We start from the raw sequence: 17,075 nt of genomic DNA, 5'->3' as shown, positions 1-17,075 counted from the left end.
GAGGAGGAGGGGCTGAGGCGAGGCAGATGCGATCGGCGGTGGCCGACGCGATCGGCGGAGGCGACGCGATCGGCGGCGGGAGGGGCAGGCGACGCGACCCCTCTCTCTCTTTCTCTCCCTCTCCATCTCTTTCTCTCCCTCTTCCTCTGCATTGCAGAGGTCGAAAATGACAGGAAAAAAAAAAAAAAAAAAAAACAGAATACCCCAAACGACGTCGTTTTGGACATTCAGGGCACTTGAACCAGGCATTTCGGGCCCTCAAACATTTTACTAAGAAATAATTGTCACTGACAGAAGATGATTATTGCCATTTGATGATGGTTGGCAACTGGCAAGAAGTCGCCGGCCACTATGGCCAATGACCATGACGAGTAATGGGTGTGGTAATTGAAGGATGCAGGAGGATGAAGAAATATAAATTGATTTTTTAATTGACATTTTATTTTGTTTTAAGAATTTAATAAATTATTTATAATTTTTTGAAAATAAATATAAAATTATAAAATCGGCCTTCCGCGCCACACGAACCACCAAATGGCGGTTTTATTTTTATTTTTATTTTTAATTCATGACATTTAATATATTTATTTATTATTTATTAAATTCAAAGTCATCCCCAAAACTCCAATCAAATTTCTTTCTTTTGACCTTCATTCCAAACATCACCGAACTCCAAACCCCAAAACTCACCACACGACGCCGTTCTCTCCTCCTCCCTCTCCCCCTCTCTCTCTCTCTCTTCGCACACACGACTTCTGCATAGGGCTTCGCATCCATTGTTCCTCCAAGCTTCTCTCTCGTCCCATCATCGGATCTGAGTTTCCCAAGTAAAAAAACCACTCCACACACTTTCATAGCTTCGATCTTCGTTATTGTCCGATCACTCTCTCTCTCTAAAACCTCTGTTAGCCCCAAACGGATCGAACTGAGGAGAGAGAAAGTCGGAGGGATTCGATCGGACCTGTTGTTGTTGTTGGGGGGGGGGGGGGCGGGCATTTTCATTGTTCAGATGGGAATGCCCAAACGATGAGCAAAGCCGGCGACGAAGAAGACGAGGACGAGTGTTTCTACGAGTCTCTTGATCGTATATTATCGTCGTCCAACTCTTCTTGCTCTTCGTCTTCGGCTGAGGATTACGACGACGACGACAAAGATCAGAAATCGATTTCGGATTCCCCCAATTATGCTTCGGACCGACCTCCATTGCCAATCCCTAGATTCCCTATGGGCGTATCCAATAACTACGATGTTTGGATCTCCGAACCCTCCTCGGTGGAGGATCGCCGTATGCGGCTCCTCCGCCAGATGGGTCTCAGTCGGGACCCCATTCTCTCACGCCAAAGAGCATCGGACGAGGGCGGGACTAGCCGAGGAGATTTTGGCAGATCGGTGTCGGCCGATCAATTGAATCGGAGTCAACAAAGGGGTGACATTTCTTGCAGTGATTCCAATCCTGGTATCGTTCGATCGAAATCAGATGGTGCCACGGATCATCATCATCGCATCAAGTCTCAGTGTAATTCTAATTCGCCCCTTCATTCCCCTCAAATTCTTTTAATTAATAATAATTCAATTTCGCCGCCGGTGGTTAATGAAATTGGCGGCCCATTTGTAAATAATAATCGTAGTGTTGTTAAATCTCCAAGTGGCAATGGATCGCCAGTGATCAATGCTGCTGCGTCACTGAATAAGCCGCCCACTAGCAAAAATTGTAGGCGGGTAGAAGATAATATGAACGATTCCACGAGTTTGAACCCGGGTGGTAATTGTAATTCCATGTCTGTTTCGGGGAATGCCAGTGGTGGTGGGGAATTAGATGGTGATTCGGGTTGTAATGGGATTGGCCCTGTATGTACAATTAAGAATCTTGATACTGGAAAAGAGTTTGTGGTGAATGAGGTTAGAGAAGATGGTACTTGGAACAAGCTCAAGGAAGTGGGAACTGGAAGACAGTTGACCATGGAGGAGTTTGAGATGTGTGTAGGGCATTCTCCTATTGTTCAAGAGTTGATGAGGAGGCAGAATGTGGAGGATGGTAATAGGGATGATGTGGATTCTAATGCCAATGGAAGTGGTGGAAGTGGATCAAAATTCAAGAAGAAAGGGAGTTGGCTGAAGAGCATTAGGAACGTTGCTAGTACCATGACAGGTTACAAGGATAGACGGAGCAGTGACGAAAGGGATACCTCATCAGAGAAGGGTGGGCGGAGGTCGAGTTCAGCTACTGATGATAGCCAAGATGTTTCATTTCATGGCCCTGAGAGAGTTCGTGTTCGACAGTATGGAAAATCATGCAAAGAGATCACAGCCCTCTACAAGAGCCAGGAGATACGGGCTCACAGTGGTTCAATTTGGACTATTAAGTTTAGTTTGGATGGAAAGTATCTTGCTAGTGCAGGTGAGGACTGTGTCATTCATGTGTGGCAAGTTGTGGAAACAGAGAGGAAGGGTGATCTCTTAATGGATAAGCCGGTAGATGGGAATTCAAATCTTTTATTTTTTGCCAATGGGTCACCAGAACCAACTTCTGTGTCACCAAATTTGGAAAACCATCCAGAGAAGAAGAGAAGAGGAAGATCATCCACAAGCCGGAAATCAGTGAGTTTGGACCAAATTTTGGTGCCAGAGACAGTGTTTGCACTTTCAGAAAAACCAATTTGTTCATTCCAAGGACATCTTAACGATGTGCTTGACCTATCATGGTCCAAGTCTCAGGTTAGTTACACATTTACACTGCTACTTTGGTAGTCCCCCCCCCCTCCCCTTCTTGCGGCATGTAGCTTATGACGATGCCATATTCTCTCATGGCTCAAACAAAAACTTTTTTTTTTTTGGTGTGTGGTTACGTTCTCCTGCCCTTTATTGTGAAATATAAATATTGTTTACATTGTTGGAGTCACTCGTATATAACTTGGTTAGCATGTTGTTTGGGTGGCGAATTACCTAGGACAAGGCATGCTTTTGAATAAGCATCCAGCATTGAAACCTATTTCTATTTGGTGCTTATTCACATTATTTAGGAAGATGCGTATATATATTTTGGCTGGCGATGATTGTGCTGATCATAGTTGTCAAATCGGGATTCGTATCGTGAATCAAAATGGTCTTGTACCAAATCGTGAATCGAATTGAATCGAATTGTGAATCGTAAAGATTCGATCACTTTTTCTAAATTACTTAAAAACATATATCTACACATTTAGATGTTAAATATATCTTATGAATATAAAATATTTAGACTTAAATTAATAAAAATGTTATTTTGAATAATAATCACGTAGTTTAATAGGTAAGAAATTAACAAAGGTTCCTATGTAAGATCACCATATTATCTTTTTTCTTTTTTAGATATTTCTTATCAACTATTTTTAATAAAGATGTAATATTGCCTTTTTTCCTTTTTAGATATTTCTTATCAGCCATTCTTAATAAAGATAGTAACCAAATAGACAAACTATCAATTTCCAAAGTAACAATAACTAACAACAATGTTGATATTTGGACAATAAGCATATATACTTTTCTAAGTAACAGTGAACAAATAATAAGAAGGAATTATTTAGATTCTTTTATTTTAAAGTCTAAAACATTTTAAAAAGTATAACTGACCTCACACATGTAATATTCAATTTAATAAAATAGTAATAGATAATTTATAGTGTAACTTTAATCTTAAACATCTTTAGAAGATATATTATGATTTTTTAAAAGGAAAAAAAAATGAGAAGAAAGGTTAAAAATATGTTGAGTCTGATTGAATCTAATTGGATCCTATTAAAAACTCCATGATTACTAAAATAACAATAAATCATGTATATATGTTGGTTATTTTGGTATTAAACGCTATTAAAAGTTGTATTATGCCATTTTTACTAAAAAGATGAAGAAAAAAAGAGTCGAAAATATGTCGTACACAATAATTTCAAAAATTGCATGAATCGAAAAAAAGTGAATCGAATCATGAATCAATTGTGAATTGAATCACGAATCGATTGTGAATTGTGTGATTCACTAGAGATTCACTTCCAAAATAGATTCACCCATAGATTCGTATCGATTTTGTAAAAATTGCGAATTGAATCGTGAATCGAATCGCGAATCGTAAGATTCTGATAACAGAGGTGCTGACAATGCAGATGGGATTTTCTTTGAACAGTGAGTTGTTTGAACCACCATTAATCCCTTATTAATGAAGGAAGAATGAATCAGAAAGGGAATGAAATCTGTGGGTTGCTTTAGCATTGGTCTTCTTCTAGGTTATGCATACTGGTATCTTGACCTTGGTTAAGCTATTGTTTGTTTGCTAGGGAGAGTCGGCTATTAGGTTTAATTTATTGTACATATAATTGGATATACTATTTGGTGAGCCATGTCATCCCTAACCACTCCTTCACATCACAAGGCACACAATGAACCATGACGCTGCTCCACTGGATCTGCATGGTTGCCTTTTCTCAGATAGCCCCACTTAATTGCATCTGCTCGATTAGCTCTGCTGACCAAACCCGTTCTGTTGGCTCCACTCCACCTGCTCTGCTTGATTGGCTTCACTTGGTCAAATCGCTCCACCAGATCCACTTGTCTGACTTCGCTCGATGGGTTCTGCTCGTTTGGTCTAGCTATGAGGAATTATGATTGGAACATGTATTCAGATTTCTGATGTATTCGGTTAGCCATAACACAAAACATTAATAGATGTGAAAGAAATGATGAGGTTGGACCCTGTAATGTAGAAGAGTTTTGGCACAAGTATCATTGAAACTTCTCTATTTAAACATATTAACCTGAAAACTTGTTAAAGGAATTGATTAGATCTATTTATTGATGTGGTGGGCATATCATGTTCAACTTCTTGAGATGGGATGTCATATTTTTTTCTTAAGCCATGTTGGGGAACGGAATCATGAAAGTTTGTGGGTGTGTTTGGTTTGTGTTTGTAGAGTAGTTTTTGAGATAAAAAGTACGAAAACTTATTTGGTTTGTCTTTTTTCAGAAATGGTTTTGGAAAATTGTTTTAGGGAAAGAGTTTTTAAAAAAAGTGATTGATATGATATGTATGAGATAGTAATTTTGGAAAGTAGGTAACCAAATAAAATTTTGAGATTTTTTTTAAAAAAATTTGTTTGGTTTGATTACTCTTGAAAATTTGTTTGTAGAGAATTTTTTCCAAAAATTTTTCTGAAAAACAAATCAGACAAGGCCTGTATGTTTCCTTGTATGCTGAGAAGTTCTAATTACTAGCAGGCACGGTATATGTGATTGTGCCTTGTGGACACACATGGAGACTTATCATGCAGTAATGCTAGTTTAGACTGCAATTTTGAGTCTGCCAGGATGATGTTGAATGAGGCATGTTGGGGAGAGCCCCTGTAGACTGAGTTGATAAAAGTAATATGCCATGTCTTCTGTTTGAAAATCAATTACTAAAATGAAGTTGCCTTATGAATGGTTTTGGTGGCGTACTCCAAGAAATGGGTTCATTTTCAGAGTCAAGTAGAGAAGAAGGATTCATGTAACCGATTCCATTTGATGGGCCTTAAGGCTTGGTTTGGTTTACTCCAAGAAATGGGTTGCCCCTTTATAACATGATATTGGCAATAAGATCCCATTTTGTTTTGCGTTTACTTAAGGTGGTGCTGTACTGTACAGGACTTCTCTGCATCTGGTTAAGTTGTGTGACAATAAGATTATGGAAAGTTCAGCTGCATTGATATTTTATGTAGAGAAAACCAGTTGTTGTATATGAGTGTCTGCAAAAGGCAGAAGTAGGGCAATTAGGAAGAAGAATTACCTGGCAGGTTATCATAATTCTGAGACTGTTTTTGTAGCTTTGTTGCATTGGCAACTGTCTGATGAATTGTTTCCTTATGGTATGTTAGATGTTGGTTGAATTGAATGGTTCATATTGACTAACAATTTGAATTTTTTTTTTGGTTACAAATGTGAGGCTTCACAAAATTGCATGCTGTTTAAGTTTGTTGAGTTGACGGATGTGTTGGACACTCCAACTTCTGTGGCTCACTATAATCTTCACGGCCCTATTTTAGGCTCTGGTTTCAGTTACTGTTATCCTTATACGTTTTCTTATTGGGCAATAGATAGAACCTTGACTATATTTTCTGAAAATGTCACTTATTTCCCCTAAGATTTCTCAGTGGTAATGTTCTCCCTTGGACATCTATGGTGGTACATTTGTTATAACCTATGTTACATGGACTCTTCTATTTCCCTCAGAGTACCCATGTCCACTGGATATGACAAGGGTAAGGGTGTGAGATATGTGTCTGACACTCGTACCCAATTTAGACACTCAGATCCATTAATTTGTGACAATACATGAAGAAGAAGAAACTCATGTTTGTTAGTAAAGTAATATTTTTAGACTAATAGATGAATTAGATATAAAAATTTCATATTTTTTCTCAATCATATTTAATTTTAATATATTTCTACATAATTTAAAACATCTCATCCGAAAATATTATATAATATGCAATATATATGTGCATATGACTTGTCCCCGTACCCATATCCAATTTTGGATACATACCCCAAGTTCTTAAGATTTAAATTTATGAAGGTCTGACTCTTGGATATACACCCGCACCCGACACTCATACTCGAGTCCATGCAACATAGGTTATAACTACTTATTAATGAAATTTTAAGAGTAAACATTTTTATTGTCAAAGGTGCTATAAAACCTCAGTAGAGGGCATCTCAGAGATCTCTTGATATTTGTCTTTCATTGTCTATATGATGGATATGTCATATGTGCATCTAAGTCCAGCAATTGAGCCATCCGTGGGATCATGGATCAAGCTTCTGGCTTGTCAATATGTAATCAATATATCTTACTATCAAAGTTTTTTTTTTTTTTTTTTTTTTCCAGCATTTGCTCTCTTCTTCCATGGACAAAACTGTGCGGCTGTGGCACTTGTCTAGCAAGTCTTGTTTGAAGGTTTTTTCACACAGTGATTTTGGTAAGTAATTGATTTGTCATACTTTGTTGCCCCAACTTTTTGTTTGGCCTTTAATTATAGTACTCACTACTCAGAAAGCCTGATAAGTTTACAACCCTTTTTTTCTGATGATGGGGACACCCCTTTTTAAGCAATTCGTATAGAAATCAATATTTTCTGTTGGCTAAATTGTACAGGAAAATTTATATGCTTCTTTAATGTGTAATTAAGAAGTTGTTCTCATTTTGTTTTGCTTTATTTTGGTACAAAAATTAGTGTCCATATTAGCTGTCATAAGAAATAAGTTTCTTATTATTGCTCTGGTGATCTATTAGCTAATTATGTAATTGTTGTTTGGATTTTCCTTTGTATGCAGTAACTTGCATCCAGTTTAATCCTGTTGATGATAGATTCTTCATCAGTGGATCCTTAGATGCGAAGGTTCGAATATGGAGCATTCCTGATCGTCAAGTTGTTGATTGGAATGATCTGCATGAGATGGTCACTGCTGCTTGCTATACACCAGATGGTCAGGTTGGCCATGTCTAGACAGTACCTCTATGATTTTCTTTTGCCGCAACTAGAAAGCAGGAGAAATGTCATTTTATGTTCTGTCGATGTTTTATATATGGCTTAATGAATGTTTGTTGATTTCTGAAGGGTGCATTGGTTGGTTCATACAAAGGGAGCTGCCATTTATACAACACATCTGGTATGGATGATAGATCTCTCTCTCTCTCTCTCACACACACACACACACACACTATTATTTAAACTCTTTTGTTCTCTTTTTCAGAAAATAAGTTGCAACAAAAAGGTCAAATCAATCTGCAAAATAAGAAAAAGAAATCTCACCACAAGAAAATCACTGGTTTCCAGGTAATTTATTGGCCCCTCCACTGCACTTTTATAAAAATGGTGATTAAAGAAGAAACAGAATTCCCTTTCTCTTTTTTTTCTTCACATAAGAGTGTTTTTTTTCCCCTTCCATGGTCTTTGCAGCTTTTACTTTTGAGCCATAAATGTGTGCCCCTCGTGTTTTTAGTTCCTGACTAGTTTTCAACTTTCAGTTTGCACCAGGAAGTTCATCCGAAGTTCTTATCACATCTGCAGATTCACGAATACGTGTCATTGAGGGTGTTGATCTTGTTCACAAGTTCAAAGGTGAGAATAATACACTACGTAAATTCTTGTATGCATAAAGTTGGTTACAGTCTTACAGACTGCCATTGAGTGCACAAAATAGATATTTCTTATCTTTAGAAGAAATTACAATTTCTACAAATCATGCCTTGAAATGGGGCCTTTGAAATTCCATTTTATCTACTTGGCATTTTAGAATTAGATTGCCAATCTAATGTTGGAGTGATATTTTAGCATGTCGCTGTGGTCCAATGAGAAGTTTCAGTGAGAACTTAAATATATTTTTTTTTTTTTTACCAAAATAAATGTTACCGAGATGAGGAGATTGAAGTGTTGTGTGGCAAAATTAGGAGAGGTAGGGTTAGGAATGAACGACTTCGTGATTTGGTAGATGTAGCACTCATTGAAGATAGAATATGGGAAAATCATTTAAGATAGTTGGGCATGCACAACGAAGACCAATAAGGGCCCCAATTAGGAAGGGTGACAATATTGAAGGTAAGGCTAGGTGACAAGGGTGACGCAATTCATGTACCTGATACCAAATAGATAGGAAAAGACTTTGTTGAGTTGAGTGGAGTTGCTTAGCAAGCATACTGGCTCCTGGTGATGCTGTGACCAAGAGTTGCTTCTGACGTTCTGTCAGTTACATAAGGTGACTTCCATAACACTCCGTTCTAGGTTATCCTAAAATTATCCTTACTATTTGTTTTTTATCTCTTTTCAAAGCTATGAAATATTATTATTACATGTAATCAGGATTTTGCATTGAATTTCCTTTTGACAATCACAGTTTCCCTTGTGAAATTTAAATTCTAGATATGTGGAAGAGGAGATATGAGAGAAGGTGAAGAAATGAAGAGTAGGAAGCAAGGAATATTTGTTTTTTCATTGGAATGGCCAAAAATGTTTCCTTTCCTCAAAAACTGACAAAATGTTAATGAAAAGTGAAAATTCCGACTTTCTCATCAGAACATAACAATGATGGAAACTCATCAAAGCACCATGAAACGCACCAAAACAATGAGTTGTTTCGACACATCAGGATCCCTGAACAAAATGTTTATGCTTTCCTCTTTTTGCCAAAATGATTTGAGAGCAAAGAGAACTTAAATTTGATTGAGAATATGAGAAAATAGAATTGAGAGGAGAGATGAACAGAGAGAAAATGACTTGGTTGAACCATTTATTCTCTTTCATTGATATCACATGGACCTTATTTTTTCTCTTCCATACTACTTTCAGAATCTAGCCTGCCTTATCTTTTCTCTTGTAAGCAGCAAACCCCACTACCTTCTAGCCAATGTTCATTATCTAGAATACTTTTGATATATGTTGAACATTGTTGTCAACCTTGTTACCATAAAGGCCTTTCTATCCCTTAGAACCATTGGACATTTGATTATTATCAATTATTGTTATTATTATTTCTTATATTTTTCTCAATCTTGTTTGATTGGAACCATATGCATATTCAGAAGCATAAACACTTGTGTTTGATAATTTGGTTGACTTTTTTATTTATTATCTGGATAATGTGTGTGACTTTAATTTAATAATTTTTATTTGAATTAATATCTAGTACCAAATTGTATTTTTCATGTGGATGGATTAGTAGGGCATAAACATGTTTAATTATTAGGTTTGCATTTGAATATGTTTTAGTTTTGTTTTCAAATACTTTCGTGTGTTTCCAAATTTTTTTCCTGAAATGTCTGTTTCCTAGCTAATCGATACAACAACTGAACTGTGTCATTGTGCCCTAAATAATTTCTTATTGGCATGTTTGATTGGAAGGATTAAAGCATAGGATTGGGATTATTAATCCGTGGGCCCAATCATCCTATGTTTGTTTTGACATTTTAGTTTAGGATTATTAATCCAATGGATAATTAATCCAACAAATTTGTAGGATTATTAGTAATGGGGTAGGGGTGGGATAACTAATACCACACTAATTTAATAGGATTATTAATACCTCACTATTAGTGTTGTGAATCAAACATGACCTATGGGTATTGTTCTGTGGGCAATGGAAGACAAGCTTCTGTCTAGTCTAGAACAATATAATTTTTGCTAAGCCTTTTACTATTCTCATACGGTAAATTGTTGTTGTTTTGATGACAGGGTTTCGCAACACGAACAGCCAAATTTCAGCCTCCCTCACGGCTAATGGAAATTATGTAGTCTCTGCCAGTGAGGATTCTCACGTCTATGTTTGGAAGCATGAAGGCGATTCTCAACCTAGCAGAAGCAAAGGTGTTACTGTTACGCGGTCATACGAACATTTCCACTGTCAAGACGTGTCAATGGCCATCCCTTGGCCTGGCATGTGTGACTCGTGGGGATTCCAAGACAGATCTTCCGGAGAACAGAGTCGGCTCGGCGATGATGTGGATGAGGTCTCTACAGCCAATCACCCTCCTACACCAGTCGAAGAGATTAATGGTAACGAGAGTACACTGTTGGCATGCGCGTGCCCTACTAGTCCGCTTCATGGAACAATTTCAAGCGCAACCAACAGTTACTTCTTTGATAGAATCTCAGCGACATGGCCGGAGGAAAAACTTCTTTTGACCGCCAAGAACCATAGTCCTCGTGTCAGTGTTGACTTCTCAAACAGCATAAACCAAAGCAGATCAGCCTGGGGCATGGTAATTGTAACTGCTGGCCTACGAGGGGAAATCAGAACTTTTCAAAATTTTGGATTGCCGGTTCGGATTTGAAGGCGGAAGAAATTTAAGAAGAGCAATGTGCTTGTTGATGTTGATGATGCAGTGCTGCAATTTGTTCAGTTACCCTAAGTTGCAAAATTTGTACAGAGATACTTGGTGAGATTTGTAATATTAGCGAGTTCATTTCTTGTTTCCTTGTGCTCGTGCTATTCGGAATTGGAACACAGATTGAGATCCAATCCGATTAGGCAGAGAAAAAGGAAGATTGATTGATGAAAAAAGAAAAAGAAAAAGAATGAAAACTACACCATAAATTTAGAATCTGATGGGATTTTCTGTAATCGGGAATTGTAGAGTTATGAGTATGGCAAAAGTTTATTAAATTAAACAGCTTTTTTTTTTTTTTTTGGGAACCTGCTATGAATCCATGAACTGAGGTTATGATTTTGGAAGTCAATCAATGTAGGTACTTAACAATGAAATCATTCAATAAAATTAGGTTGTTTCAAATTGTAAGGACTATTGTGTTGGGAAAGGTATCACTTTCGTGGGAAGTAGTTCTGTATAATATATTTCCAAAAATTGTAATCGGAAAGTGCGTATGGTGCTTAAGGCAATTAAGAGTAACTATGGTTATCTTACCCACTCATGGTAGGCCCTATGATCATTGGCTTTATTTTGTTATTTTATTTTATTTTTTTTCCCTCAAAAGATTATGCTTTTCTTTTTGGAAGAATTATTGGAGGTTTTGGGTTGTTTGGGTTCGATGAAAATGATGGCTTATTGGCTTGAGTTTGATTACAAATCTGTGGGATCCAGAACTTCAGGTGAGGTTAGGTTAATATACTTCTTAAATTTGGGACCAATCGAATATTGGGCCCACGCTATTTTGTCATAAACAAGATCTGCTGCAACATCAGGATCACTGACACCCTAATCCATAATATGAGTATGGCCCCATCAATCCAATCCCTATCCTCGGTACAAAGAGTTATCTTAAAATTCTTAAATAAATTATTAAATATTTTACGAAACTACTTACATAGACGTGAGATTTATACAAATCACATATACGTGAGTCTCATATTCATATGAAAAATTTAGTAGAATATTTGATAATTTATTTAACTCTCTAACATTTTTCTATTGCCAATTTTCCATGAACAGCCCATAACCGTTGGCAGAGAAACAAACACCTTCGGGAATGAGCCTAAGGGATTGTTTAGGGTGTCTTAATTAAGTGTACTTTTTATTTTTTTGGACTAAAAAATTGAGGAACAAAATATGGATGTTTAGGTTAATTTTTGTACTTTTTATAGAAAAATGTGTATTAAAAAATTGTATAAATTAGTGTGTAGGGAAAAATTATGATTGAGAGTTGTGTAGCCGTAATTTTTGACTTTTGGTGAATGGCGATAACTTTTAACTTTTTGAGTAATTTTTTAGCTTTTTGACTTTTTGACAACTTGCCAAACTTGTCTAAATATCCTTTTCCCAAAAAACCTAGGCCCACCCTAGCCATTCATACATTATTTATTAACTATTAAGAAAATATCTAAGAATATCAGAGCAGAAGGTAGCCCAAAAATATATACCTGATGAGATAGTAAATACTTCTTTAGAAAATTTAGACATAGAAAATTATGAATTAGAAGATTTAGAAGAGTTTGATTTTGAAGAAAATAGCGACTATTGGAACCTAGAAGATTTTCAACAAATTGTTAGCCTAGAATTAATCTTCGCAAAAAATAGGAAAATTAAAGAAAAAATCAGTATACAGAAGAACAGAAAATGATTTAGATGAAATAATAAGATTAGCTGAAACAACATAGATTTTAGGAGAACAGGCCATGAAATATTGGGAAAGAAATAAAGTTTTAGCCAGTTTAGATATAAAAAATAAAGATTATAGGATTACATCAGCATAGATCATACGCCAGTAGATATAGAAGAATTTAGAACACAGATTGAGGAGTTACTAGATTTAGGAGTAATTAATTAATTAATTAATTATTTTTTTTTTTTTTTTTTTTTTTTTAGGTTAGTGGTTTACCACTATTTTGAAATTCTACAGTTATGCTAATAAATCTTCAAGTTGTTGTATAGCTACCTGTAAGACTTCTTATTTTATAGTTATCTGTCTATTTATTTGAGTAATTTTCAAACTATAATTTTCTAGAGATCTACCGGAGGCTAATGATAATAGAAATTGATATCTTAATTTTTGATCTTCTAATTCTTGTATAAGCTCAGTACTGGTTCTGACTTTAATTCTAAATTCTTCTTCTAAAGGCGTAAAATTTTGATTTTTAAAATTCTTTTATGGACAATTTTTCCTTAATATTTCTACTCGGGTTGCTCTCCTTGTATTCTAAAATTCTTTTTCTTTGGCAAAACTATTTTTAGGCAATGTTTGTTTTCATTACATGTATTCCCACCTTGAAGGTAAGTTTCGTTCAACATATTATATTTTTATTTTCTATTTTTTACTTTTCTCTTTCTGCCTATAATTTGCCCTCCAATGCCTAACCACGGCTCACACGGGCTCTTCAGTTAAGGTCACTCAGTAATAAAATAGAAAACAACAGATACTACGAAGGTGCAAAACATGTAATATTAATGAGCAAACAAGCATTCCATAAACTTAGTTTTTCCAAAAAGAAAATAAATTTTAGAATAGAAGAGTTACCCTTTTGAAATATTTAAGGAAAAAGAGAGACTACTCACATTTCATATTAATAAGGAATATACTTACAAAGATTATATTACAGACTCTGAAATTCTGAAAGACTTGGTACACTTAGAGGTTTTTGAGAGGGGTTGGAAATTTTTACGAGTGAAGGGAAATTTTTCATTCTACTTCTTTCATTGGCATGAATGCCAATTTATACACATGGTTGATAGATACATACAAGCCAAAAATCTATACGTCAAAAGCTTGGACTCAAAAGTCTTAAAGACTACCTAAGTCTAGGCCATAGATGTTACAAATTTTTCTATGCCATAAATGCATAGATTTTGACTCAAATTACTATTCTAGATTTAGATAGAATTTTATCAATAAAAGATTAGGATAATGACATCGGGTACTGCTTTGGGCCCCATCGCATATCATTCAATCCTCATTTTTTGATAAAATTTTGACACTGTAATTTATTACAAGACACGTGTAAGGATTTTCACAGCTCTTCTTTAATGGAGCAGGATGGGGGTCATCTGCTCTATTAAAGTAGTGAGTGAAGGAAAGGCCTTATCATTGACAGACGCAAATAATTACAGACATAAATATTTACAGAATCTTTTATCGTTTCTTGGCGTGCATTTCTCTGATAATTGAAGAGAGGCCTTATCTTCTACGAATTTTGTCTTCTTCTACTGAAGTACCAATTATTGATGTAGACCTGTGGAGTGAATCTTCAAGGTGGATTTACAAAGGGTCAAGGAAAATTTCTGAATCTAGAAAACAAGGGCTGGTTATGATACTTCCAAATATTACAATAGTCTATTTATGGTGTGCATGGTTTTTTTTTTTTTTTTTGCCCATACATTCTGTCTAAGAGATCGTCCAGGTCTTCCACTGAAAGTTGGTCATAAAAATCATCCCCCATGGTTGGTTCATCTTCCCATTGATTATCTTGGTCATCTTCTCCCGTTAGTGGTGACTCATGAGAGATGCTATGCTAATAGTTAGGATACTGACTTTCATCAACGAATGTTTCTTTGCTAAAGGGATATCCTATGATAGCTAGGTTACAATATATCTTCTGATTTCTATCTTCGCAAACTAGATGTCCATAATTTCCATTATATGCTAATAAAGGATTATTAGCGAATTTCCTCCATTTATTGAGTTGATCTCTGAGTGAAAATTTTCTGCATGGCCAGGGTCTCCGATTGAGAAGTCCTGGGTATCCCAGAAATGTTGAGGTTCCTCTGAGGTACAGTTTATGCTTGGTTGGGATGCACCTTATTTCTTTCCACTCTGGTAGCTTGCTATCAATTAATGCTTCTACATATGGATGATACTCTTCCATTACACAAAGTACTGAATGAGCAAGTTTATTTCCAAAACTATCTGTCTGATCTGGATCTGAAAAAATTATTCTACAGACAAAACCGTAATCTAACAATTGTGAGGCCGTTAGATAACGCGTTTTGCCCCTAATCTCTATCTCCAATGGTTCGAATGTTGCTAGATTTATCTGGCAAAGGCAGATGCTGAAATCCAAATTACACTGGCATCGACCAAAATGTTCTAACCTGTCCATACATCTTTCCTCTTCTAAGCAGGGCTGCTCTTCATCTTCGTAGAGATAAGTCCATTGATAAGCTATACCAGGGCATTGAACTCCTACTATGGAGAGGTCTTGAAGAAACTGCTGCATAGTGACTAACTCGTTATTTCTACTATCTTCGGCTAAAGTGTATATGTAAGGTTTAAGGTCTTCTATTTATTGGCTTTTCTCACAAAAAGATCAAATGATAGAATGCCTGAAGAAATACATTCTAGCACTCAATTGTTCAAATTCCTCACTGGTGAGTTGTCTGATTTCTCGGTTAGGAAAGGGTGCAGTTGCTTTTCCTAGAGCTAATTTTCTAAGCTGGTTGGTTAGGGTTCGAATAGTTGCTCTCAATTGTTCTTCTTCGTCTCGGAGCTGGTCTAGCTCTTCACTGACCTTTTTGCCTTTATCCATAATTTTCTTGAAATTTCTGGTAAGGCCTTCACAATGTCTGCACATTTGGAGAGGATTTTGAGAATCTATCTGAAGACTATTACTACTACTTCCCGTACTACGGCTTCCAATTATCTGGCTAACTGGAACTCCACTAGTAGCAAGAATGGTTGACTACACCTTGCCCAATGTGTCCAGGTAATCTTTAGCTATCTGGTTGATAAGGTAACTGGTTCTTATTTGTCTTCGAGCATAGGTACTGGCTTACTCGAAATCATAAAATCCTTTATACTGAGGTGTGGGAAAATTTTTAACTAAGGGTTCAACTTCTATCCAGTCATGGTAAATACCAGGCTTGGTTCCTTTAGCTACTACATAGAAAGAAAAACTTTTAGACAAAGGTTTATTTTGGATTTTTGAAAAATATATACTAAGAGAGTTTAGGACTGACAAACGTTTAGCTGGGTGGTGTAGACGTCCCCGAACGCCCCGGGAGGGTTGGCTCCCGTTCTGTTCATTTGGGGTCACTACAGCTCGGACTCTTGAAATGTCACGGTTCCTAATCTGAACCAAAGAGTCCAAATCCGGCAAATCATTTTGAGAAACTGATTTTTGAAAAAGTAGTGCCAAACATGGACTGCTTTGCCAGATACAGAGTCGCCACCTAAATATTTTATTTTGGGAAATTTAGGAAACCCTGACTCGGTGCCAAAAGGCCACGTGTCCGTCATCACCAAAGTTGCCTCGGCTCGGGAACTTGGGTACGATTGGGGAAGGTCACTTCGTGAGCACCCCCGCTCGCCCGATCATGGACCGGCCTCTACTAACCATGATATCAATTTTTGAAAACATTGTGAGTTCTTATTCCGGTTTATTAGCCTAGGTTACTATATGATGCGCACAGCATACAAATGTAGACCGGGTCGCCTGAATTGGAACGAAACATTTCATGTTTGTTTTTGAAAATGGTTTGCTACCCGCAGGCAGGCTTGAAACATTTGATGATTTATTCCAATTTAAGTAACCCAACCTTCACCCACTGGCATTCAGGCAGATATATCAGATAAGCACATAGCCTCATGGTAAGCATGCTATTCATGGCAGTCACTCACACACATGTAAGGATGCTAAAGCATAAAACTTACCGAGTACTCCAAGCCAAAATAGGAATTTATTAGAAATCATGCATGATCCTAAATATACAGAAATGCCTAATGTGACACATGCAGAATGCAACTATAGCAGGCTCGGCTATTCTAAGATGGTATATGAAATGCTACAACTATCATGTATTCAACTTTGAAATTGAAAGTACAATGCAGTTAGTATGATGCGTCGAGCCCGGTGCATGCAATATAGATGAATGATGCAAGCATGCTGTCATACTGTATGCTAATTTAAACATGCCCTAATCTAACCATCAAAAGCGGATAAATAAAAAGGAGAAAGACGTGGGGTTGGAAGACATACAACATACACACGCACACTTATTACAGTTGTGGCCCTCGCGCAGAGGGTCCGAATAAATATACAGTCCCAAATAAAAGAATATTACAGTCCAAATATTACAGTCCGAATATGAGAATATTACAGAATCCTAATTAATTAATGAATTAACTAAG

The 17,075-nt window shown here is 36.6% G+C and overlaps 1 protein-coding gene across 1 annotated transcript; it reads left to right on the top strand.

The window, feature by feature from the left end:
• The first annotated feature begins 612 nt into the window (after nt 1-612).
• LOC114285165 (Transducin/WD40 repeat-like superfamily protein) lies at nt 613-11,168 on the top strand. The gene is made up of 7 exons (XM_028228180.2): nt 613-2,715; nt 6,893-6,983; nt 7,339-7,496; nt 7,623-7,674; nt 7,759-7,841; nt 8,033-8,126; nt 10,233-11,168. Exons 1-7 carry the CDS (start codon nt 1,027-1,029, stop codon nt 10,829-10,831), a joined length of 2,766 nt encoding a protein of 921 aa, XP_028083981.2. The 5' UTR covers nt 613-1,026; the 3' UTR covers nt 10,832-11,168.
• The last annotated feature ends 5,907 nt before the right edge of the window (nt 11,169-17,075 follow it).

The sequence above is a fragment of the Camellia sinensis genome, chromosome 8, assembly GCF_055761805.1.
Source record: "Camellia sinensis isolate YWXY chromosome 8, ASM5576180v1, whole genome shotgun sequence".
NCBI classification, from domain to species: domain Eukaryota; kingdom Viridiplantae; phylum Streptophyta; class Magnoliopsida; order Ericales; family Theaceae; genus Camellia; species Camellia sinensis.
The sequence above is the reverse complement of the archived record's forward strand: the minus strand, read 5'-3'. Positions and strand labels throughout refer to the sequence as shown.

What these genes read in the sequence shown, in the direction of transcription:
- LOC114285165 (XM_028228180.2), top strand. Translation starts at nt 1,027, where the DNA reads ATGAGCAAAGCCGGCGACGAAGAAGACGAGGACGAGTGTTTCTACGAG. An exon ending in TATCATGGTCCAAGTCTCAG is followed by an intron (nt 2,716 to 6,892) that starts GTTAGTTACACA and finishes TTTTTTTTCCAG; the next exon opens with CATTTGCTCTCTTCTTCCAT. An exon ending in TCTTGTTCACAAGTTCAAAG is followed by an intron (nt 8,127 to 10,232) that starts GTGAGAATAATA and finishes TTTTGATGACAG; the next exon opens with GGTTTCGCAACACGAACAGC.